Source organism: Nelumbo lutea, chromosome 5 (assembly GCF_056320005.1).
Source record: "Nelumbo lutea isolate HS-2025 chromosome 5, American lotus-T2T, whole genome shotgun sequence".
Classification (NCBI taxonomy): Eukaryota; Viridiplantae; Streptophyta; class Magnoliopsida; order Proteales; family Nelumbonaceae; genus Nelumbo; species Nelumbo lutea.
Genome location: NC_142688.1, coordinates 77,927,107 through 77,952,168, shown reverse-complemented (window position 1 = coordinate 77,952,168; position 25,062 = coordinate 77,927,107). Strand labels below are relative to the sequence as shown.

General features: G+C 39.7%; 1 protein-coding gene across 2 annotated transcripts in view; it reads right to left on the bottom strand.

Annotated features, from left to right (window-relative positions):
- RUS6 (root UVB sensitive protein (Protein of unknown function, DUF647)) overlaps positions 1–23,909 on the bottom strand; it is a 52,348-nt gene extending 28,439 nt beyond the window's left edge. Inside the window, exons 1-3 of one of the 2 annotated variants that reach the window (XM_088945623.1) lie at positions 23,233–23,909; positions 20,832–20,930; positions 2,870–2,983 (exon numbers count right to left, since the gene is read on the bottom strand). In XM_088945623.1, the coding sequence (XP_088801749.1) occupies positions 2,870–2,983; positions 20,832–20,930; positions 23,233–23,622 (603 nt within the window). In that variant the 5' untranslated portion in view covers positions 23,623–23,909. The remainder of the gene's footprint in view (positions 1–2,869; positions 2,984–20,831; positions 20,931–23,232) is intronic. The other variant, XM_088945622.1, reaches the window with a different exon arrangement.
- Positions 23,910–25,062: the final 1,153 nt, after the last annotated feature.

Here is a 25,062-nt window from a genome sequence, read left to right as displayed (position 1 = left end):
TTCATGAATCCTCCACCTAGTTATGATTTTCATGGGAAGGTATTTAGGCTAAGGAAAGCATTATATGGACTTAAGCAATCTCCTCGAGCTTTGTTTGAAAAGCTTTATGGGGCCATTAAGAAAGTGGGATACACTCAGAGTGGTGCAGATCATACCTTGTTCATAAGAAAACAGGGTAGCGGGCTTACAACACTTATAGTCTATGTGGATGATATGGTGATTACAGGGAATGATCCGGAAGAGATAAAATGATTGAAGAAATTCTTGGCATCTGAATTTGAGATCAAAGATTTAGGCCATCTGAGATACTTCCTTGGAATTGAAGTTGCAAAGTCACAAGAGAGCATTTATATATGCCAAAGGAAGTATGTTCTTGATCTTCTAAAGGAGACAGGTATGATGAGGACTACCCTGATAAAGAAAGATACCAAAAGCTGGTGGGAAAATTGATATATCTATCTCTTACCCGACCTGATATAGCTTATACAGTGCATGTTGTCAGTCAGTTCATGCACTCTCCAAAGATTCCTCATATGAAAGCAATTGAAAGGATCCTCAAGTATTTGAAAACATGTCCAGGGAAAGGAATTTTGTTCAAAAAGCACAATAAAATTGAAATTGAGGCGTATACAAATGCAAATTGAGCTAGATCAATTGGAGATAGGAAGTCTACGTCCAGATATTGCACATTTGTTGGAGGGAATTTGGTTACTTGAAAAAGTAAAAAGCAAAATGTGGTTGCAAGATCAAGTGCAGAAGCTGAAATATCAGGCTATGGCACATGGTGTTGCAGAACTATTGTGGCTTAGGACCCTCCTTGGTGAGCTCGGGATGAAGATTGATGGTCCTCTCAAGCTATATTGTGACAACAAAGCTGGCATCAACATTGCAAATAACTAGTACAACATGATGGAACTAAGCACATTGAGATTGACCAACACTTTGTAAGAGAGAGAATTGCCTCGGGCAAACTTTGCATTCCTTAAACACCCTCTGAGATGCAGGTTGCTGATGTTTTGACAAAAGGACTGTCTTTAGTGAAGTTCCCCTAGGCTTACTTGGCAAGCTAAACATGACTAACATCCATACTTAGCTTGAGGGGGAGTGTTGGTTCGAGTGGTTAAGTGTTGGTGGGCTTATTTATCTTTTATGTTTCAGTTCTTTAGCCTGTTATCTATGTGTCCCATCACTAATCAGGAGCATTCTAGTCTATTCCTGTAACATCTTATTGTGAATATATATACAATAGCTTCTAGGGCCGGCTGGGAACACATTGCCGCCCATTCACAAGCTTCTTCTCTTCTCTTCTCTTCTCTTCTCTTCTTCTTCTACTGCTGTACTTCAGCAAACAGTGTTCCTGCTATTTCTCTATGTCAGAATTAATCTTACTGTTAAGTAAGGGTATTTATGTAATTTTATTTCTTGTAAAAACAATGCTTTGGTCAATGACTGATTAGGTCGACACTTAATCTTTTTCTCTTCCTTTGCTTTTCTTCTTCTTCCTTATTTTTCGTCTACCTTTAATCTCCTCTTAAATCACTGCAAGTTGGTATTAGAGCATTCACATGGCAATTGAGAAGCTTTTACTAATCACTATATCTCACACAGGCCTTGCTGATGTCAGCACACCGTCAAATGATGTCAACAGGCTGTACAAATGGTAATAGGCAGTTGCAGAAAACCCTACCACCTGATGATTGATGACTTTAGATGCTTTCTGGTGAAAATCCAGTCGAGAAAGTGGTGTTTTAATATTTTGCACAGGCCTTGCTGATGTCAGACCACCATCAAATGAGGGCAGAGCTGTCAGCTGTTGTGCAAGGTCTGGGGCTAGCAAAGCAACTTGTTGAAGATTAATCAGTTTTATGATGTTTTTCTGAGTAGATGTTTTATGTTAGTTATTAGATAGGAGGTGGGGACCACAGTAGTTATGTGAATCCAAATTTTATTATGTTTTAGAGTATTATATATGCTGTTTTATGTTTTGCCGCCCTATAAGGCCATAGTTGTCTTTGTACTGTTCTATTATTTTTAGTATAAATAATAAGTGAAGGGGGCGGCCAGATTATTGCTCTCTTTTCTTTTCAACTTCTCTTCTTCTCTTCTTCTCCTTCTCTCTTCCTTCTCTCTTCAAGAAACTACTTTTCTTTCACATTTTTTTAATTCAGCAGATTTCTACTCAACTGAACCCTAAGAAGCTTATGATAGAGGGGAACTCAAAAGTGGAGGAATGACAGGATTGACAGCCAAGCTATGCGGGGATAGAGGTACATATTAAGGGGGATAAGATGCTTAGCTAGGGAACTGGAAGAAACAATTAAGTAAAAAGAACAAAAAAATTGCCTTGTGGGATGCTCTAGCTAAACAAGGGGTGAACAGGGAATAATTCTTTTGGGCTTCAATGTAATTTTTGTATAGCTGAATAGTTAGATGGGTATCCACCAGCCTATATATTGGGGTGCAAGGAATGTTGTAAACAGCATTTTTTTCACTATATCAATAACATTTCAGTTACCAATCAAAAATACTAAGGCAAAACCCTAATCTAATCTGAATGCTAAACTAAGAAAACCCAGATTATAGCTCAGGGAATCTAGGAGATAAAACAACAGTGATACAATTGATCAGGCATAGTTCAAATCTTCACTCAGGATGTCTATTTTGATACCAAACAGCCTGTGTGAGTCAAATGCTTTACCAAAACCAAGTTAATGGCCCCACATTACTGGTAAGTCAAAGGAGCAGATACAACATTAATCCCCTTTGATGGTGCAAGATACACTCTCTCTTACTATAAATATCAATAGCAAAGTACTTTTACATCACACATGATTGTTACTTTTAACAAGTTGATAGAAATTGAACCGACCTTCAGAATCCAGTTAATAGCAACAGCCCCTGAAGTAGCTCGATTTCTAGAAACTCCAACTGAACTCAACAGCGTCTGTGTTGTGAAAACACCCATTGCTCCTCCAAAGAAGTGCTGCAGGGAACAAAATTGTCATCACTACAGACAGAATGAAGCAAATGACAAAACATAAAAATAAAGAGAAACTGCTAATGGGAATCACTGTTTCAAAAGGTACTGGAGGTATAGTGCCTCCGGGCAAGGTGCTAAGAAAACACATGGAGGTGTACAGAAGAGGTGCAAACACACTAGAGGCATTCCCTCTAGCCTTGAGGCACTTAGAAAGGCATACTCTTTTGTGATTTATGCAGGAGGCATACACCTCATAAGCTCATATCTTTTAAGCCAATATTTTATAAGAAAATACTATAGATAGAAGTGGGGATACCATTTCATACATATTAACATAGTACAAAGATGGAAAACCTTCTACTATAAAAACTGGAATGGACCTTGTGTTTCTGGACTTTTTCTTGACTGAAATAGCCCTATTTTTTGAATTTCATCCCTCTTTATTGTGGAGACAGAAAATGTAGTTTGAAATACTACTTTTCAATTCATTCTATTCCCTTTCATTAAATCCTCTATTTAATGTATTAACTCCCTTTATCTCTCATTAAATCCTATACTTAAGGTGTTTTTGTTTCTCACCATTAAATTCACTAATTAAATCTATACCTAATAACTTTAATGGCATAAAACATGTATATTTAAAATTGACCCAGAAATGATAATATTTTTCCATTCAGGAAACAAATAAGCAGTTCACCCATATAAGGGTCAAATGGGTCAACCAAGATGCCATAATTAAATATTTAAAACAGATGAAAATACAGAAATTTTGTAAAAATTTGGGCACATCTCTAATATTACAGAAACAATTTTATTACCAAATAGAACAAGATGTTACAAGAAGTCGGTCATCCTAGAGGTTGAGAATCTTAGGACTGATACCCAAAGGTAAACCATCCACAAACTATCACCCCTTTCCACTCTCCCATGATTACAACGGATTACAAACCCATCCCCGAAATCAGATTTTCTCTCTCGAGCCCTTGCTTTATAAACCTATTTGCCAATCCATTTGCAGATCTGTACACCCATTGGACTGCTGCTACTCTGTTTCTTTTGAGCTCATTGATTTCTCTTAAGATGTGTCTATACTACCAAGCAAGGGGTTGAGTGAAAAAGTGTACGTCTCTAGTATTATATATTCATCATATTAAACAAAATAAGTGTAAAAAATAAGATTTTTTTATCGACAAAAATAGAATTATTTTTATTAATGAAAAATCAAAAAAAAAGAATTATTTTTATTAATAATGGAAATGGAATACAAAAAATCAGGAAAAAAGAAAGTTAATGTTTAACCCATGATGCCATGACACCACTAAGTCAAAAAGGTTCAATGGTTCAACTAGCTAGGCCACCATGTTGTTAACCAAGTCAACTTTTTTTTTGTGGGCAAGGAATTTGCTTGTGATGGGTCAAATTAGTCCCGATGGTTAAGTTGACCACAAGATAAAAAAACACATAAAAAAACTAATATTCTAAAAACCAAGTGAAACCACATATCCCTTGGGTTAACAAGTCAACTTGTTATATGATAAATTAAAAATAAAAATAGAAAATTTATAATATATATATATATAATATGTAAAAGAAATGAGAATTCTTTTATATTATGTATTCATAATAGTAAAAAAAAATGTGTCAAATGAGAATTATTGTTATTGATGATGGCAAATGCTTGGATTCATGTAGTCAACCCCATATAATTAGGATAAGGCTTAGGGATGAGAATGGGATCATTTCTGCCTTGTTCTCAAGCCCAATTGGAGTGGGTGACTCCCTTAGAGCAGAGATTTTGGCAGTTATAGGAGTCCAAAAAGCTAAGGAGATGAATATCAGAAAACTCATAATTGAAGGGGACTCGAAGGTGGTGATAGGGTGGCTAAATAAAGACAACAGTGGTTTATGGAATTACAACAATGAGAGGAGGAAATTTAAGTGGTTGGTGCGGGAGATGGAAGTTAAGATGAGTTGGGTTAAAAAATCAGCTAATTCTGTAGCTAATGGATTAGCTAAACAACGGGTAGAAAGGGAATCAATGTTCCTTCCTTTCCTTTTCTTTTCTTTTCTTGAGGGCTTAAGTTGTATTTGGAAGATAAGAGTGTTTGTCTTCCTTGTTGTAATTATTCTTATGTTGTTTCAATGAAATTTAATGAAATTGTTATTGATCAATATATATATATATAGAGAGAGAGAGAGAAAGAGAAGGCAAATGCTAGTATGTAGAAAACAATGTAGACTTTATGTTATGAGAACGAATTGTGACCACACAACCACCCCCCTTGAATTGGCAAGCATGCCATTTTATTACCAAAGTCCCACTTAATGACCTTAGCTCCTATGAAAATAGATCATTCGAACTAGTTTTAGAGATAGAGAAGAGAGAAAGAGAGAAGGAGAGAAAAAAAGAAGAGAGGAGAAAGAAGTGTCGAACTGAGAAATCAAAGACTCTCCCAACCGACTATATATATATAATAAACAATGTACAAAGTCAAATATGCCCCTACTTAAGTAAGGGACATGTAACTAGCATAATACTTAAACAGATGATGAAAAGACTGAAATACCCTTCCTTAGCCAAATCTAACACTTCCCCTCAAGCTGGAGAATAGATATCATATAGTCACAGCTTGTTACATATATAGCTCACTCTTCCCGAACTCAACCCTTTTGTGAATAGGTTTGCCCACGGATCACTTGTTCTCACATGCTCTATACTTATGACACCGTTAAGGACTTTTTCCCTTACAAAACGGAAATCTTCCTCTATGTGCTTAGTCCTCTCATGAAAAACAGGATTGGATGAGATGTGAATTGTAGTTTGGTTGTCACAGTATAGCTTTATGGGTTTGCTTATTGAGAACCCGATTTCTTACAAAATACTTTTCAACCACACTAGTTCACATGCAGTGTGTGCCATGGCCCTGTATTCTGCTTCTACACTACTCCTTGCTACAACAGTTTGCTTCTTGCTCTTCCATGTCACTAGATTTCCTCCAACAAAGGTGTAATAACCTATAGTGGATCTCCTATCAGATACTAAGCCTGCCCAATCTACATCTGTATAGCCAATTATTTCAAGATTACCTCCTACATTGTACAATAACCCACGACCTAGAGCTCCCTTCAAATACCACACAATTCTAAGAACTGCATCCCAATGAGGAACTCGAGGGCTTTGCATAAATTGGCTTACCACACTGATAGAAAATGAGATATCTGGTCGAATAATAATTAAGTAATTCAATTTTCCCACTAGCCTTCTATACCTTCTGAGATCATCAAATAATTCACCTATATCACTGCCCAACTTCACATTCAGTTCCATGGGAGTTTCAGCTGACTTAGCACCTAATAGTCTTATTTCTTCCAATAGATCAAGAACATATTTCCTCTGACATAGATTTATGCCTTGCTTCGATCTAGCGACTTCTATACCCAAGAATTACTTCAACTTCCCAATATCTTTTGATTGAAAGTGATCTTGTAGAAAGACCTTCAGTCTATCAATCCCAAGTCTATCACTGCCAGTGATGACTATGTCATCCACATAAACCACTAGTAAGATCTTCCCAGGTTCAGAATCATAGCTAAACACTGAGTGGTCAACTTGGCATTGTCTCATTCTGAATTCTTTCACTACTTCACTAAATTTTCCAAACCAAGCACGAGGAGGCTGTTTGAGCCCATAGATTGCCTTCTTGAGCTTACACACCTTGCCAACCATCCTCCCCCTAAGCAACAAACCCTAGTGGTTTCTCTATATACACTTCCTCTAGAAGATAACCATGTAGGAAGGCATTTTTAATATCGAGCTTTAATAGAGGCCAATCATTCATGACTGCTAAGGAAATCAACACACGTACTGAGCCAATCTTAGCAATAGGGGAAAAGGTTTCCACATAATCTATACCTTAAAGTTGAGAATACCCTTTGGCAACTAAACAGGCCTTCAACCGTTCCACTCTCCCATCTGGTAGATAGCTAACAGTATACACCCATTTATAACCAACAACATGCTTACCTGGGGGAAAATTAGTGAGTTCCCATGTATGATTGTGATTAAGGGAAGAGAATTCCTCTTCCATAGCTTTACGCCACCCTGGTGAGGTAAGAGCCTCCTAGACATCCTTAGGTGTAGACACAGAGGATAACAGAGAAACAAACTAGCAATGGGAAGTGGAAAGATGAGACACAAAAACATAATTGGATATGAGGTGCAAAGTGCAACTATGCTTACCTTTCCGCAATGCAATAGGAAGGTCAAGGTCAGAAGGCAACAGAAGAAACTGGATCTACAGATGGAGGAGGTGTTGGTCATTGTCGGTGAGTATACACTTGACAAATTGGTAGCCTTTCAGTATGATCCTGCATTGGAGGAGGTGGAGACTCTATTACAACGGGAACAACAGGAATAGGATTATCAACTGGAAGAGGAAGAGGAATCTCTTTGGGAAAAAGAGAAATATCCGTGCTGGAGAAGTACAGCACAGACTCAAAGAATGTAACATCAGGATAGGCAAATGACTTCCAAGTAATGGGATTGTAGCATTTGTACCCTTTCTGAGTCCTAGAATAATCAAGAAATATACACTTAATGGAGTGTGCATCTAACTTGTCTAGACTAGATCCAAGATTCTGAACAAAGCACACATACCCGAAGATCATGGGAGTCAAGGGATATGGAGACAAGATGGGAAACAAGATAGAGAATGGAGAACGACCGTCAAGAATGAACAAGGGCATGCGATTAATGAGAAAACAAGCGGTTGTTGAGGAGTGTTTGCACACACACCCAAGCTATTTCAAGTAGATGTCGGTTCTTCCTCTCAGCCACCCTATTTTGTTGAGGAATGTTTGCGCAGGATGTCTGATGAATAATGCCATGTTGTTCCAAATACTGCTAAAAAGAAGTAAGGAAATACTCCCTGCCATTATCTGAACGGAGAATTTTAATTGAAACACCAAATTGTGTACAAACTTCAACATGAAACTTTTGGAAAATGTAAAATAATTCACTCATTTCTTTCATTAAATAAATCCATGTCATTCTTGAATAGTCATCAACAAAAATAACAAAATACCTGAAACCATTATAAGAGTCAATTCTAATTGGACCCCAAATATCTGAATGAACCAAAGAAAAAGGACTTAACATGTGATTATCAACTCTACGACTGAAGGAAACCCGATGGTTAGGGATGGCAATTTTCCTCATTTCCCCGACCCCCGTGGGGATCCGCCCCTAATGGGGGGGATGGGGATGATTTCGCCCCCCTAGGGACGGGGATGGGAAAATTTTAATCCCCGTTGGCAAAGATGGGGCGGGGACAGGGAGAGCACTCTCTGCCCCATGGGATCCCCACTCATATATGTATATATGTACGCATACATTTATATATGTATATATATATATACATGCGTCTATATATTAATATTTTTAAAAATATGCTTGAATATGTTTGGATCTTTTCTAATATGATTGTAATTTTTAATTATTATATTTTTTTAAATAAAATAAAAAAAAATGGTTGACATTATAAAAAATCATGGGGAGTGGGAATCCCAGTGGGGACAGGGATGGGGATAAGATTGTCCCTGTTAGCGGGAATGGGGATGGGGTATTTCGTGGGGACGGGGATGGGGGAAAGGCTCCCCATCCCCGCCCCGCCCCATTGCCATTCATACCGATGGTGTTTCCCATATTGACACAACTCACACTACAAAGAAGATAGACGACTTAATGATGGAACAAGTAGCTTGAAAGCTTTAAGAGATGGATGACCAAGTCTACAATGCTAGTGGAGAGGAGTCAAAGAAGTTTGAAGTGCAACTGTAGAACCACCACTGTCAACGTAATACAATCCACCAGCTTCATGCCCTCCACCAATCTTCCTCCCCGTCTTGAGATCCTGAAAAACACAAGAGAAAGGGTAAAAAATTATAGAACAATTGAGTGACTTAGTTAGTTTACTAACAAACATAAGATTAAAAGGAAACTTTGGTACATATAAAACAGAAGACAAAGAAAGAGATGCAGTGTCAACATTACCGACACCATAAATGGGGAAAGTAGAACCATTGGCTAGGGTAACATTATGTGATGTAGAGGTCTGAGAAAGAGAGGAAAACACACCCGGAGTCCTAGTCATGTGATCAAAGGCTCCAAAGTCAATTATCTAGGGGGGAGGTTTTGATGCTAGGCAAGCCATACCTGAATGAGCAAGGGTGGCAATATTCTGATGTGAAGTAGCCTGAAGGAATCACTTATACTCATCTTTTAGAATACTCATCATCTCCTTCCCAAAAGTAGTTGTGGTTGTAGAAGGTGTTGGATCAACTAGCTGATTATCACTGACTTCACTGCCACCAACAACTGCATGACTAGCCTATGTGGAGAGTGGCCCATGTAGATCACAACAGAAGTTAACTGTGTGTCCGTCTCTTCTACAGTGTGTACATTTCCTAGTAGTGCTTCCTCTTCCTTTGCCACAGCCTCCCCTTGAATCACGACCTCCACCATTACCATTACTATGACCAAACATAGGGTTACCACGCCCCCCCCCCCGAACTGTACGACCACCTCCTCTGTTTCCATAAGCTCCCCCTCGTGTCCCAACAAGTGCTGATCTACCAGGAGGTATGGTATTCTCTGTGGGACCAAGAGAAATCCTACGGAGATGGGAAAACACTTACTCAAGAGTGGGGAGGGCAGACCCACCTAATACCTGTGCTCTGACAAGCTCATACTCTGATTTCAGCCCCATTAAGAACTGAGTAACATCAAATTGCTCCCTTTGTTGCTGCTGAATTTTGACATCCGGAGTTAAGGGATGGTAGACATTAAGTTCATTCCGAAGATTTCTCATACTGGCATAATATTCTTCAAGGCTCTGATTTCCCTGCTGCAAGCTAAAGTACTCCTGAAATCTGATAAACTCTCATAGTGTTGTCTTGTCCAAAATAGAGTTTCTTAGTGTTTCGACTGCTGCTACAATAGTCCGAACAGGAAGAGGAGAAGAAGAAGAAGAAGAAGAAGATGAAGAAGAAGAAGAGAAGAAGAAGGGTCAGTCAAAAATCTGATGGTTAACCTATCCAATCGACCCCCTTAATCTATATTAGATTCTAATAATGTTTACAAAGACAGAAATGCCCTTACTTAAGTGTGGGGCAGAGTAACTCTAATAACACTGCCACATAAGCAAGTTACTTAATAAACAAAAGAAGACTAAACTACCCCTATTCGGCACATCTTAACACTCCCCCTCAAGCTGGAGAATATATGTCATATAATCCCAGCTTGTTACATAGATAGTTCACTTTCCCTGAGCTTAGAGCTTTTGTAAACAAATCTGCCCACTGGTCATTGGAGCCCACATGTTTTGTATTTATCTCTCCGGCAAGAACCTTCTCTCTCACAAAGTGGCAATCAACCTCTATGTGTTTTGTTCTCTCATGAAAGACAGGATTGGATGAGATATAGAGTGCAGTCTGGTTGTCATAGTACAATTTCATAGGTTTATCCATGTGAAATCCAATTTCTTGTAGAAGATTCCTCAGTCACACTAATTCACATGTAGTGTGAGCCATGGCCCTATATTCGGCTACAGCACTGCTTCTAGCTACAACTGTCTGCTTTTTACTCTTCCATGTCACAAGATTTCCTCCCAGAAATGTGCAATAGCCTATAGTAGATCTTCTATCACTCACTGAGCCTACCCAATCTGCATCTGTATACCCAACTACTTCAAGTTTTCCTCCTAGTTTATACACTAGCCCACAGCCTGAATCTCCTTTCAGATACCTCACAATTCTAAGGATTGCATCCCAGTGAGGTATACGAGGGTTCTGCATGAATTGGCTCACCACACTGACTGCAAAGGAGATGTCGGGTCTCGTGACAGTCAGATAGTTCAGTTTTCCCACTAGTCGTCTATACCTTCCAGGATCTTCAAATACTTCTCCCGTATCACTGCTCAACTTAACATTTGGTTCCATAAGGGTCTCAGCCGGTTTTGCACCTAACAGTCCTGTTTCTTCCAATAGATCAAGGACATTTCCTTTGGCACAGATTCACACCTTGTTTTGACCTGGCAACCTCTATTCCCAAGAAATACTTTAATGTTCCAAGATCCTTTGTTTGAAAATGATTTTGCAGAAATACCTTTAGCTTGCCAACCCCCAATTTATCACTACCAGTGATGACAATATCATCCACATAGACCACTAATAAAATCTTCCCAGCTTCTGAGTCATAGCTGAACACTGAGTGATCTACCTAGCATTGCTTCATTCCAAAACTCTTCACCACTTCACTGAACTTCCCAAACCAAGCACGTGAAGATTGCTTCAACCCACAAATTGTTTTCTTCAACTTGCACACCTTACCACCCTCCCCTTGAGCAATAAACCCAGGTGGTTGCTCCATATATACCTCCTCCACTAGATCACCATGGAGGAAGGCATTCTTTATGTCAAGTTGAAGGAGAGGCCAATCATACATAACTGCCAAGAAAATTAGGACACGAACGGAACCGATTTTAGCCACTGGAGAGAATGTCTCCATGTAGTCCACACCATACAACTGTGAGTAACCTTTAGCAACAAGTCTGGCCTTCAGACGCTCCACACTACCATCTGGCAAGTATTTCACAGTATACACCCATTTACAGCCCACAGCATGCTTACCAGGTGGGAGAGTAGTAAGTTCCCACGTTTGAGTATGTTGAAGAGCAGAAAGCTCCTCCACCATTGCTCGCCGCCATCCAAGTGAACTAAGAGCTTCTTGAACATTGTTAGGTATGGAAATAGAAGACAAAGTGAAACAAACTGGCGATGTGAGGTAGAAAGACGAGATAATGAAACAAAATTGGAAATGGGATGGAGTGTAGAACTACGTTTACCTTTCCGTAAGGCAATGGGTAGGTCAAGATCTGAAGGTTCAGCAATAGGATCCATGAGAGGATCCACATATGAGGTAGAAGCAGGAGGGGCCGGTGTCGTTCAACGTGCATACACTTGTCGGATCGGTGGTCGTTCAGTGGTGACCTGCACTTGATGAGGAGATGAGTCTACAACAACAGCCTCTGGAACTGAATCACTGACAGGAAGGGGAAGAGGAGGTAAGGGTGAGGACAAGGGTGCTTCATGACTGGAGAAGAAGGGGACAGACTCAGAAAATGTGACATCAGGGCAGACATAGCACTTTCGGGCAATGGGATTCACCATTTTTGAGTCCGAGAGTAGCCAAGGAAGACACATTTAATTGAGCATGCATCTAGATTGTCTATTCCAGGACTCAGATTATGAACAAAGCACACACAACCAAAGACACAAGGAGTTAATGGAAATGGAGATAAAGTGGGAAACAGGATGGAGAGGGGGGACCGACCATGAAGAATAAAAGAGGGCATCCGATTAATGAGAAAACATGCAGTGAGTACAGCATCACTCCAAAACCGTTTAGGAACATTCATGCGGTGAAGCATAGACCCAGCAATTTCAAGAAGATGATGATTCTTCCATTCAGCCACCCCATTTTGTTGAGGGGTGAAAGCACACAAGGTCTGATGAATAATGCCATGCTGTTCTAAATACTGTTGAAATGCAGTAAGAAAGTATTCACGACCATTATCTGAACGGAGAACTTTGATTGGAACACCAAATTGTGTGTTTATTTCAGCATGGAATTTTTGAAAAATGGAAAATAATTCACTTCTTTCTTTCATTAAGTAAATCCATGTCATTCTTGAACAATCATCAATAAAGGAGACAAAATACTTGTACCCATTATAAGATTCTATTTTGATTGGACCCCAAACATCTAAATGAACCAAAGAAAAATGACTCAACATGCGACTCTCAACTCTTGGACTGAAGGACACGCGACGGTGTTTAACAAACTGACATGACTCACATTGTAAAACTGACAACTGACTCAATGATGGAACCAACATCTTGAGAACTTTGAGAGATGGATGTCCCAGTCGGCAATGCCATTGTAGAGTAAGGGAAGTCTGAAGTGCAATTGAAGATCCACCGCCGTCAAGGTAATACAATCCACCAGCTTCATGCCCCCCCACCAAGTGTAACAATGGGAGATGAGGACCCATTGGCAAGTGTAACAGTTTGTGATGTGAAGGTTTCAGAAAGAGAAGAGAACACATCTGGAGTCCCGGTCATATGATTTGAGGCTCCAGAGTCAATAATCCAAGGAGTTTTATATGACATGCAAGCAATACCTAATTGGGCATATGTGGTAGTGGTATGCTGTGAAGTAGTTTGAAGGAACCGTTCATACTCATCACGCGGAACACTCACCATCTCCCTCCCAGAAGTAGATGTAGATGTGGGAGGTGTTCGGTCTATCAGTTTACTGTCAATAATAGCAACCTCACCTGCTACAGCATGATTATCCCATTTAGAGGGAGGGCCATGTAGGTCATAACAGAAATTCATTGTGTGTCCATCCCTACCACAATGAGTACACTTCCTTGTAGAGTTGTTTTTTCCTCTGCCACGGCCTCCCCCTGAGTCACGGCCACCCCGACCAATCATGGAATTGCCATGGCCCCCTCTGGAATGACCTCCCCCTCTTGTACTATGTCCACCACCTCTACCTGTCACAAGTGCTGATCTATCATATTGTGTGGGGTTCTCTGTCTGGCCCAAAGAAATTCTACGAAGTCTTGAGAATACTTCCTCAAGTGTAGGAAGCGTAGAGCCCCCCAATATTTGAGCTCTAACTGGTTCATATTCCGACTTCAGCCCCACTAAAAATCTTGTAACATCTAGTTGCTCCCTTTGCTGTTGCTGAACTTGAATATCTGGAGTAAGGGGATGATAGACATTGAGTTCATCCTTATATTCTTCATGCAGGCATAGTACTCTTCTAGTGTTTTGGTTCCTTGTTATAAATCAAAGTACTCCTGATACAGCTGATATACTCTTGTTGTGTTATCTTGTCCAGAATATAGCTTCTTAGCATGCTCCCATATATCCTTAGCTGTATCAAGGAACATGAAGTTGGCACTGATTTTGGGTTCCATACTATTCCACAGCCAAGTCATGATTTGAGCATCTTCTTGTTCCCAATCATCAAACCCTGGAGAGTCAACCGGTGGCTTCTCATCTCTTACATGCTTTACTTTCTTCTTTGCCTTGAGAAAAACTTCCACTGACTTAGCCCATGGAACATAGTTCTCCCCATTTAGCTTAATTGAGGTCATTTGTACCCCTAGGTAGTCGGAGGAAATTACTACACTAGGTTTCTGATCATCGTAGCCCTCTCTTATTGCTACCATTGTACTCTTTCACAGTTGTCTCTAACTTTATTTCTCAGCTACAAGCTGATTGATGTTGTTCACAGTTTGATATTTCAGCACCTATTGCAGCCTCAAAACACCACAGTGGAAGCACACACTTGTTCTTAGTCACACTACTGCTGACTTCACACACTTACATCCCACATAAGCATCAGTTTACCATTCACTAATCACAAATAGAGGCCCTCTTACAACCACTCAAGCACCACAACCCAGCCAAATCTGTTGCACCCAGTTCAGACTTGTTTAACACACTTAAGAGAGCATTACACAACCACAAGGAGTTCGGCAAGGTCATTGCATTCTACCTTACACGACTCGGCCACTTACAGCAGCCCTAACACCAGTCAACAACTTACAGCAGCCCTACACCATTCGGCTACTGCACACACAGCCCTTCCTAGGGCAACAATGAACCTAGTTCTCTAGGTTTTACTCAATACTAACAGCTTCTTGTAGGGTTTCTACCTAGAAATATAAGTAACACTAGAAGAAGAGAGAACCAACCTTCCTTTGAGAATATCAATCAACCATTCACTGCTGAAGTCACTTTCCTTGTTGAAGAAGGTTATGCGCAGCAGAGAGACAAGCTGTAATGTTTCTGACCTAGGGCTAACCAGTTCTCTCCATCGACTGACCAGAAACGAAGGTGAAGAGTCACGAACAATGCTGAGGTGCTTTACCAACTGACGTAGGTCAGGAGCATGGCTCTGATACCATGTTTCGACTGCTGCTACAGTAGTCCGAACAGGAAGAGGAGAAGAAGAAGAAGAAGAAGAAGAAGAAGAAAAAAAAAAAGAGAAGAAGAAGGGTCAGTCGAAAATCTAATGGTTAACCCATCCAGTCGACCCCCTTAATCTATATTAGATTCTAATAATGTTTACAAAGACAGAAATGCCCTTACTTAAGTGTGGGGCAGAGTAACTCTAATAACACTGCCACATAAGCAAGTTACTTAACAAACAGAAGAAGACTAAACTACCCCTATTCGGCACATCTTAACACTTAGCATGCTCCCATATTTCCTCTGTTGTGTCTAAGAACATGAAATTAACACTGATTTTAGGTTTCATACTATTCCACAACCATGTCATGATTTGAGCATCCTCTTGCTCTCAATCACTGAAACCTGGAGATTCAGCAATAGGTTTCTCCTCCCACACATGTTTTACTTTCTTCTTAGCTTTAAGAAACACTTCCACCGACTTAACCCATGGAACATAGTTTTCACCGTTGAGTTTGATGGATGTCATCTGCACACTTAAAAAATTAGAGGAAATCATCACACTCGATTTCTAGTCACCACTAGCATCTCCCGTTGACACCATTTCAATCTACGAAACTGGTTCTGCCCATCCGAGAAAAAAAAAATTATCGGTCCTGTTTTGGAGCAGCTACAGTAGTCCGAACCAGTGAAGAAGGAAGAAGAAGATGAGGAAGAAGACAAGAGAAAGAGAGAACAGGAGGGTTTAGTCGAACTGATTAGACTTCCATTTAATCGACCCCCTTGTGTTTATTAGGTTCTAATTACACTTACAAAGACTAAAGTGCCCTCACTTAAGTGTGGGGCAGAGTACTCTAATAAAACAGCCACATAAGCAAAGTACTTAACTGACATAAGATTACTAAATTACCCTTATTCGGCTCACTCTAACACTCCCCCTCAAGCTGGAGAATATATGTCATATAATCCCAGCTTGTTACATAGATGATTCACTTTCCCTGAGTTTAGAGCTTTTGTAAACAAATCTGCCCATTGATCATTCGAGCCCACATGTTCTGTGTTTATCTCTCCAGCAAGGACCTTCTCCCTCACAAAGTGGCAATCAACCTCTATGTGCTTTGTTCTCTCATGAAATACAGGATTGGATGAGATATGAATTGCAGCTTGGTTGTCACAATACAGTCTCATAGGTTTATCCATGTGAAACCCAATTTCTTGTAGAAGATTCCTCAACCACACTAACTCACAGGTAGTATGTGCCATGGCCCTATACTCAGCTTCAGCACTACTTCTGGCCACAACCGTCTGCTTTTTACTCTTCCACGTCACAAGATTTCCTCCAAGAAATGTGCAATAGCCCGTAGTAGATCTTCTATCATTCACTGAGCCTGCCCAGTCTGCATCTGTATACCCCACTACTTCAAGTTTTCCTCCTGGTTTATACAATAGTCCACGGCCTGGAGCTCCTTTCAGATACCTCACAATTCTAAGAATTGCATCCCAGTGAGGTATACGAGGGTCCTGCATGAATTGGCTCACCACACTGACTGCAAAGGATATGTCGGGTCTCGTGATAGTTAGATAGTTCAGCTTCCCCACTAGTCGTCTATACCTTCCAGGATCTTCAAATACTTCTCCTGTATCACTGCTCAACTTAACATTTGGTTCCATAGGGGTCTCAGCCGGTTTTGCACCTAACAGTCCTGTTTCTTCCAATAGATCAAGAACATATTTTCTTTGGCACAGATTTACACCTTGTTTTGACCTGGCAACCTCTATTCCCAAGAAATATTTCAATGTTCCAAGATCTTTTGTTTGGAAATGGTTTTGCAAAAATACCTTTAATTTGCCAATCCCCAATTTATCACTGCCAGTAATGACAATATCATCCACATAGACCACTAATAGAATCTTCCCAGCTTCTGAGTCATAGCTGAACACTGAGTGATCTACCTGGCACTGCTTCATTCCAAAACTCTTCACCACTTCACTGAAATTCCCAAACCAAGCACGCGGCGATTGTTTCAACCCATAAATTGCCTTTTTCAATCTGCATACCTTACCATCCTCCCCCTGAGCAACAAACCCAGGTGGTTGCTCCATATATACCTCCTCCACAAGATCACCATGGAGAAAGGCATTCTTGATATCAAGCTGAAACAGAGGCCAATCATACATAACTGCCAGGGAAATTAGTACATGAACAGAACCAATCTTAGCCACCGGAGAGAATGTCTCCATGTAGTCTACTCCATACAACTGGGAGTAACCTTTAGCAACAAGTCTGGCCTTCAGACGCTCTACACTACCATCTGGCAAGTATTTCACAGTATACACCCATTTACATCCCACAGCATGCTTACCAGGTGGGAGAGTAGTAAGTTCCCACGTTTGAGTATGTTGAAGAGCAGAAAGTTCCTCCTCCATTGCCTGCCGCCAATCAGGTGAACTGAGAGCTTCTTGGACATTGTTAGGTATGGAAATAGAGGATAAAAGGGAAACAAACTGGCGATGTGATGTAGAAAGACGAGATAATGAAACGAAATTGGAAATGGGATGGAGGGTAGAACTGCGTTTACCTTTCCGTAAGGCAATGGGTAGATCAAGGTTTGAGGGTTCAACAATAGGAGCCATGAGAGGATCCGCAGATGAGGTAGAAGCTGGAGGAGGGGCCGGTGCCGTTCGACGTGTATACACTTGCCGGATTGGTGGACGTTCAGTGGTGATCTGCATGGGATGAGGTGATGAGTCTACTCCAACAACAACATCTGGAACTGGATCACTGACAGGGAGAGGAAGAGGAAGTGCGGGTGGAGACGAGGGTGCTTCAGGACTTGAGAAGAAGGGGACTGACTCAAAAAAGGTGACATCAGGACAGATATAGCACTTCCGGGTAATGGGATTATAACACTTGTACCCTTTCTGAGTCCGTGAGTAGCCAAGGAAGACATTTAATTGAGCGTGCATCTAGCTTGTCTATTCCAGGGCTCAGATTGTGGACAAAGCACACACAACCAAAGACACGAGGAATTAATGGGAATGGAGATAAAGTGGGAAACAAGATAGAGAAGGGGGACCGACCATGAAGAATGAAGGAGGGCATCCGATTAATGAGAAAACATGCAGTGAATACAGCATCACTCCAAAAACGTTTAGGAACATTCATGTGGTGAAGAATAGACTGAGCAGTTTCAAGAAGCTGACGGTTCTTCCGTTCAGCTACCCCATTTTGTTGAGGGGTGTATGCACATGATGTCTGATGAATAATGCCATGCTGTTCTAAATACTGTTGAAATGAAGTAAGAAAGTATTCACGACCATTATCTGAACGGAGAATTTTGATTGGAACACCAAATTGTGTGCGTATTTCAGCATGGAATTTTTGAAAAATAGAAAACAATTCACTTCTTTCTTTCATTAAGTAATCCATGTCATTCTTGAACAATCATCAATAAAGGAGACAAAATACTTGTACCCATTATAAGACTCTATTTTGATTGGACCCCAAACATCTGAATGAACCAAAGAAAAAGGACTCAACATACGACTCTCAACTCTTGGACTGAAGGACACACGACGATGTTTCCCAAACTGACATGACTCACATTGCAAAACTGACAAATGACTCAATGACGGGACCAAAATCTTGAGAGCCTTGAGAGATGGATGTCCCAGTCGGGAATGCCATTGTAGAGGAGTAAGCGAAGTCTGAAGAGCAATTGAAGATCCACCACCGTCAAGATAGTACAGTCCACCAGCTTCATGCCCCCCACCAATCCTCTTCCCCGTCTTGAGATCCTGAAAAACACAGGTGGAAGGAAAGAAGGTAACGGAACAGTTAAGAGCTTTGGTCGAACCAGCTACAGTAGTCCGAACCAGTGAAGAAGGAAGAAGAAGATGAGGAAGAAGACAAGAGAATGAGAGAACAGGAGGGTTTAGTCGAACTGATTAGACTTCCATTTAGTCGACCCCCTTGTGTTTATTAGGTTCTAATTACACTTACAAAGACTAAACTGCCCTCACTTAAGTGTGGGGCAGAGTACTCTAATAAAACAGTCACATAAGCAAAGTACTTAACTGACATAAGATTACTAAATTACCCTTATTCGGCTCACTCTAACAGGTCCCAAACACTTCGACTATTCTTCTTTGAGTACTACACCAACACACTCACTACTGTACAGCATCTCCTCATCCAATCACCATGATACTACCTGAGCATACATTCGGCCACTTCTGTTAACATACGATTTCATAACCACCAAAAAAAAATATTCCTCTTGAAACTGCTCAATAGAGGGTTCAGACCACCACAACTACAACCACATGACCACCAAGGCTGTCACGCACGGCTACAGCAGTCCAGAAATCTTCTACTAGGGCTGCCACACTCCCCTTTCACCTGTAACTAGGCCACCGTAACCCTAGGAACACCTGAATAGGTTGCCGCAGACCTCTGGGAATTGCCACAGCCTTCTCCCACACTTACTCCAGATTGCGCAGACCAGAAGAAAAAAAATAAAAGAAAGAAAAAGGAAAGAGGATCTGATCGAATGAAGCTGTAGTCTCCCTTTCTCCTTTTAGCGGCGCTCTGATACCATGTGAAAATAGATCAGTCGAACTAGCTATAGAGATAGAGAAGAGAGAAAGAGAGAAGGAGAGAAAGAGAGGAGAAAGAAGTGTGAAACTGAGAAGTCAAAAAGACTCTCCCAGCCAACTATATATGGGATATGTAACTAACATAATACTTAAACAGATGATGAAAAGACTGAAATACCCTTCCTTAGCCGACTCTAACAGCTCCCTTGAAATGAGAGGCCAAGGTTTTCCTATACCCTATGATCCTCACAAGTTAATATGACCCAAAAGAGAATTAATGTCTTGCCCATGGCCCATTAACCATGTCAAATAGGTCAAGAATTCAACCAATCAGGTCATCTAACTGTTGACCAAGTCAACAGTTTTTTTGCAACAAAATGGTTTGTGATGAAACACTCAGAAATTTGTCCAGGTGACAAGTCAAACAGTTTAACTGGGTAGGCTCAGTGAGATCTGACATGGGTTCTGATAAGGGCATTGAAATGATTATTATTACTAAGACATTGAAACTGCCACATGCAATGCACATGCACATTTACTAGTTTATAATAAAATATTATAAACAGAAGTGCCGGGCACCATTGCTTTGATTACTTTCAATGCTTTACGGTCATTTGAATATGAGATGACACACTTGTTCATGTTAATATTATGTACTTCTTATGAATTGTTAATTCTGAAATTTAAATTTGCTATTTTGAAAGTGATCTATTGCTAGCTAATCATACTTGTATAATTAGCGATTATGACACTTCATATGGTGATACTTCAATTTTATATTTAAATGTGATGGTTTTATTATTAGAAGTTGCAATTATGAAATTTTCTAACTTCTCATAATCTTTCCAATTTTTTGGGATGTTTACTATTTTTGCTTATCTATTTATTTGTTTTTAATTATTGATTAAAAAATTCAGGCTCAAAGGTTTATGCCTTTTGCATTCTGGTTTATGCCTCACACCATAGAATGGTTAAACATTTCATGTCACACCTCCACATTTTAAAACAATGACGGGAATTAATGCATAGGTCATAATATTCTAGCTATATATCTAATTCCCTTAGCATCCACTTTGTCTCCTCTTGATAAGTAACAGTTTAATGCATCTCTTATTTTCATATACAACCATAGATATATCAACCAAATGTAGGTAGAAAGAGAAGGGAAGAGAGAAGGGGAGAGAGAGAGAGAGAGAGAGAGAACCTTCAGAGCTCTCCACGACATATATGGAACATATGAAGGAGTGACACTGTCAGGGAAACCTTCAGGCACCACATAGGATCTTATAAATGACATCAATTCCTGTAGCAAAAGTTAAACAAACCTTCATTCAGACAAGTTTTACCTTCCAAATCCAACATGAACCTTGCTATATTAAAGAAAAGGCTAATGTAGTAATCAGGATGGAGAATAGAACGAGTAAATATTCTCATCTACCTTTTAGAAATGAAAAAGAATACTATAGAGCACAGACAATAAGGCTATGTTTGGTTTGAGGGAAAAGGTGGGGAAAGGAAAGGAAAGGTAGGGAAACCCATACAATGTTTGTAAAGGTTTCCTTACCTTTCCTTTCCTTTCCCTACTTTTTCCTTCAAACCAAACACAGCCTAAGGGAACAGTCAACAATTTCAAATTTAGGAAAAGATAAACAATAAGCTAGTTAACAAACAATCTCCATCATAACAAAGAATATGACTAACAGGTTAAAGGTAATGTCAGTACGTACAGTAGATGTGAAACAAAAGCAACATTGGATTTCAGAGTGGATAAGTAAAGTGTTTGACATCCATAAATTGTTTCATCGAGGTGTGAGAATTTCTTTTGACAATATGCATGAAAAATTAGATTTGACCCTTATTTTTTATGGGAAAGAAACTTACAATATCATAATTGTAAGTCACCATAAACAGCGCACAACACACTAAACTATGTAATAGTTATAGATTACCAAGGACAAAACCTAGTTGGTTGTGATATATCATGAAATATTTTTCCTAACAAAACAACATATTAGAATAAATACCAATTCATCCAGAACTAATATATAGAGATATACAGGTCTACAGGAAACAGTATCTGGTTACACTTCTAATCCATAATGATACAAAGAAACCGTTAAAAGAGGAGGAAAATGTGTAAAGAGACAGATATTTAAGAAAAGGGAAGCCAAATTAAAGCAGAAAACTACAAGGGATTATTATATTCAAACCATATAAATCCTTTGAGATCCCACCTTTAAAAAAAGAATCGACTAGAGAGTTGACTAATCTAGGAGCCCAAGAGAAACAGATGTCCATCCTGGAGGCAAACTTCTCTAGTTGCATGTGAGATCTGCCAACATCCTATACACAAACCACTCAGCCATCTGATGACCAGGTTGGTGTCACTGCCAACAACCGATCTGTCCGTACCATGGAGTGGACAAGTACATAACCATACATCTTGCCAAGCCGTTAGGCTAAAGTTATTTACCCTCTATGAACTACAAGGCACCACGTCTAGCTGCTCAAGATTTATTTCAAATTACTTTGTGGTTCGTGTTCTTTGAGTTCCAGGAGCTGCTCCCATTTTCTGTTATTTTAGTTTTTTTTTCCTTAAGTGTCTTTCAAGCATTTGAAAGTCTCCCTTTCAGTAAGATTGAGATTCAGAGAGTTCATTGCTTTAGTTTAAGCCAAAATTTCAGATATACTTTCTAATTTCATTTCTAGAATACAAAAGTTTTCAGTCAATTGTCATTGATTATGGCCCTAATTTGGATCTAAGAAACAAGATGTTATTTGCTACGTCTTTTTTTCTTTCTTAGTAAGTCTTCTTTTCATTGGTAAAACTACTGGATACTTGCTATTGTTTTTAACGGGTAACACTATCAAAGTTTGCGTTAAATATAAATTTTGAATAAAAAACATTATATTAACTTCATTCAAGAAAAAAATAAAAAATAAGCACCTACAAAATATAGCTTTCCGCACTTTCCTGGTTTGTTTCAGTGTTAAAAAATTGAAAGAAAGATATGAAATAAGCTGGTCAAGACAGCCTTGACATAGCTCAATTACCAACTTTAAATCTACTTTTATAAGAGAAATTTGGGGGGTGAAACCAGTTAACTGGATTGACTTTCAGTATGCAAACTTCCAGATGATGTGGCTGACTCGGACTTTGAAACCAACAGAACCATTTCGGAATCACTTCTATTATGATGGCATTGCAAATATGTAAACGCTAAAATAGAAAATTAAACAAAAAAGAAGAGTATTACCGAATTTAAATGATAAAATTTCCTCCTTTGTGAAGGGGGAAAAAACCTTTCACAAATCCAAAGAAACTAAATCAATTTATCAATTTTCTTAATCAAGGATTATTGCATAACTAATTTTCTAAATCAAGGATTATTATATCTGATTCATTAATACCATACAGGAAAAAGAAATGTCACACAAGTCTTACCTTACACAGTCAAGAACAATTAATCATAGCAGGAATGAGTAATTAAACTTTCAAAAATAAGAGAAAAATAACGAAAAAAAAATCAGAAAGATAATTAAAGTAAGAAGTCGAATTTCTCGTGCAGAACCAGAAATTGCATTTGGGAGCTTCCGGAACTCACATTGAGGGGATCCTGGGGAGTCTCCAAGCTTACAGTACGAATAGAACCCTTCTTGAAACTCCCAGGACCATCCCTCTCGACGACATACTTCCACCGGCGGCCATCGACCACCTCCCGGCAAATAACTCTCAAGCTGGAATCGATAAACTCCTCCTCAACAAACCCAAAATTCACTGCTGTCCTCAGGTCCCGGCTCTCGGCCGCAACCAAAGACGGAGGCGACGAGGCGGAGGTAGAAGGAGAGCAGGAAGCAGAAGCAGACGACGCCGGCGCAGAAGCGAGGTTGGCGCTTATGCGAATTGTCTCCCGGACGAGAAGCCGCGCGTCCGGAGATCCCGCTAGGGTTTGAGCCGCTGAGGTCGGAGATTGCTTGAACTTGATGGGAGCCATTTCCGAAGAATAACAACCAGACTCAAGCAAGTGTCCCTTGTTTGATGTAAGAATGAATTGGGAAATGCATATATAAATATATAGCAGAAGAAGAGGAGAGAGAGAGAGAGAGAGAGAGAGAGAGTCTGGAGTTTCTAGCTTCGGTTTTGTCGACGGAGAAGACGCGGCAGTTTAGTCATGGAAGCAAGTGTCCTCTCCTCTGAGGAGGGGAGAGAGAAAGAGAGATGCAACAAACAAACTTTTCTCTCTCTAGAGCCAGCCAATCAGCTACCACACACCAGAGGAAACGAGTTTCTGCTTCTTTTCTTTTTTAATTAAAAAATTAAAAAAAATAATAATTTATTTAGCTTGTTCTTGTCTGAGTTGTCTCCGTATCTCCGGAATTGGAATTTGGAAAGCAGAGGGGTACACTATCATAACTCATTTGGACGTGGTGGACTCGTGATGGGTGGTTCTGGAAATGAGTTGCCTCGGACACCGAGTCGGTGACCCGGTGACTCGTTCAACTCGTTTTTAACCGTGTCCAAATCGGGGTGAACCAATATGAATCAATCAATCAATGATAAGTCAACGAGATGCGTTTTGTGTGTTTCTTTGAATATCCGTGTGTCACGTTTTTTAAGTTTATTAGTACGTTTTGAGGTTTGAGGATTAAAGTGAGATTAGGCCCCAAGTACAAGCTACTAATTTGTATTTTTTTCAAAACTTAAGTTCCAAATTTTTTTATACAAGCTAATCCTTATGGAAAAAATTGTATCGTAAGCGTTAATGGCGGTAAGGCTATATTTGATGAATAAGTGATTTGAGAAATAAGTATTTATATTTTTAATATTTATTGTTGCTTGGAGGATCTTTTCTAAACCATTTATACTTGTTTTAAGTACTTATTGGGATTATATTGTTAGGTGAACTATTTAAACAATAAGTACTTATTTTCACATAAATGACATTTTAACCCCTTTTTTACAAATATAATGTGCATAAATGTTGTTTTCTAAATATTATATTAAACTATTTCCATGAAAACAACAACACTACCCCTCAAGACACACATGGTACCACATGGAACTACACACGAACTCACATGGGCAGGGAGTGCTCTCCCCATCCCCTCTAATGGGGATGAAAATTTTCCCATCCTGGTCCCCACGGGGGAAAATCATCTCCATCTCCACCCATGAAGGGATAAGATATCCATCACATGAATGACCAAATATTGCGGAATACAATGGCGAATTTCAAAAATTTTTCTCTCCCTTCAACTGGGAATCGAATTCCCTGTTTAAAAAATCATATTTTCAAGGATCATTCTTGAACCATAAATTGAACTACATCTGAACCAAAAGGAGTAGAAGGGATTATACCTGATATGGAGAAACAGTATCTCCCAATGGAGGTGTTCACGCCCAAGGAATGATCCAAAATCTGCTCCCACTGAAG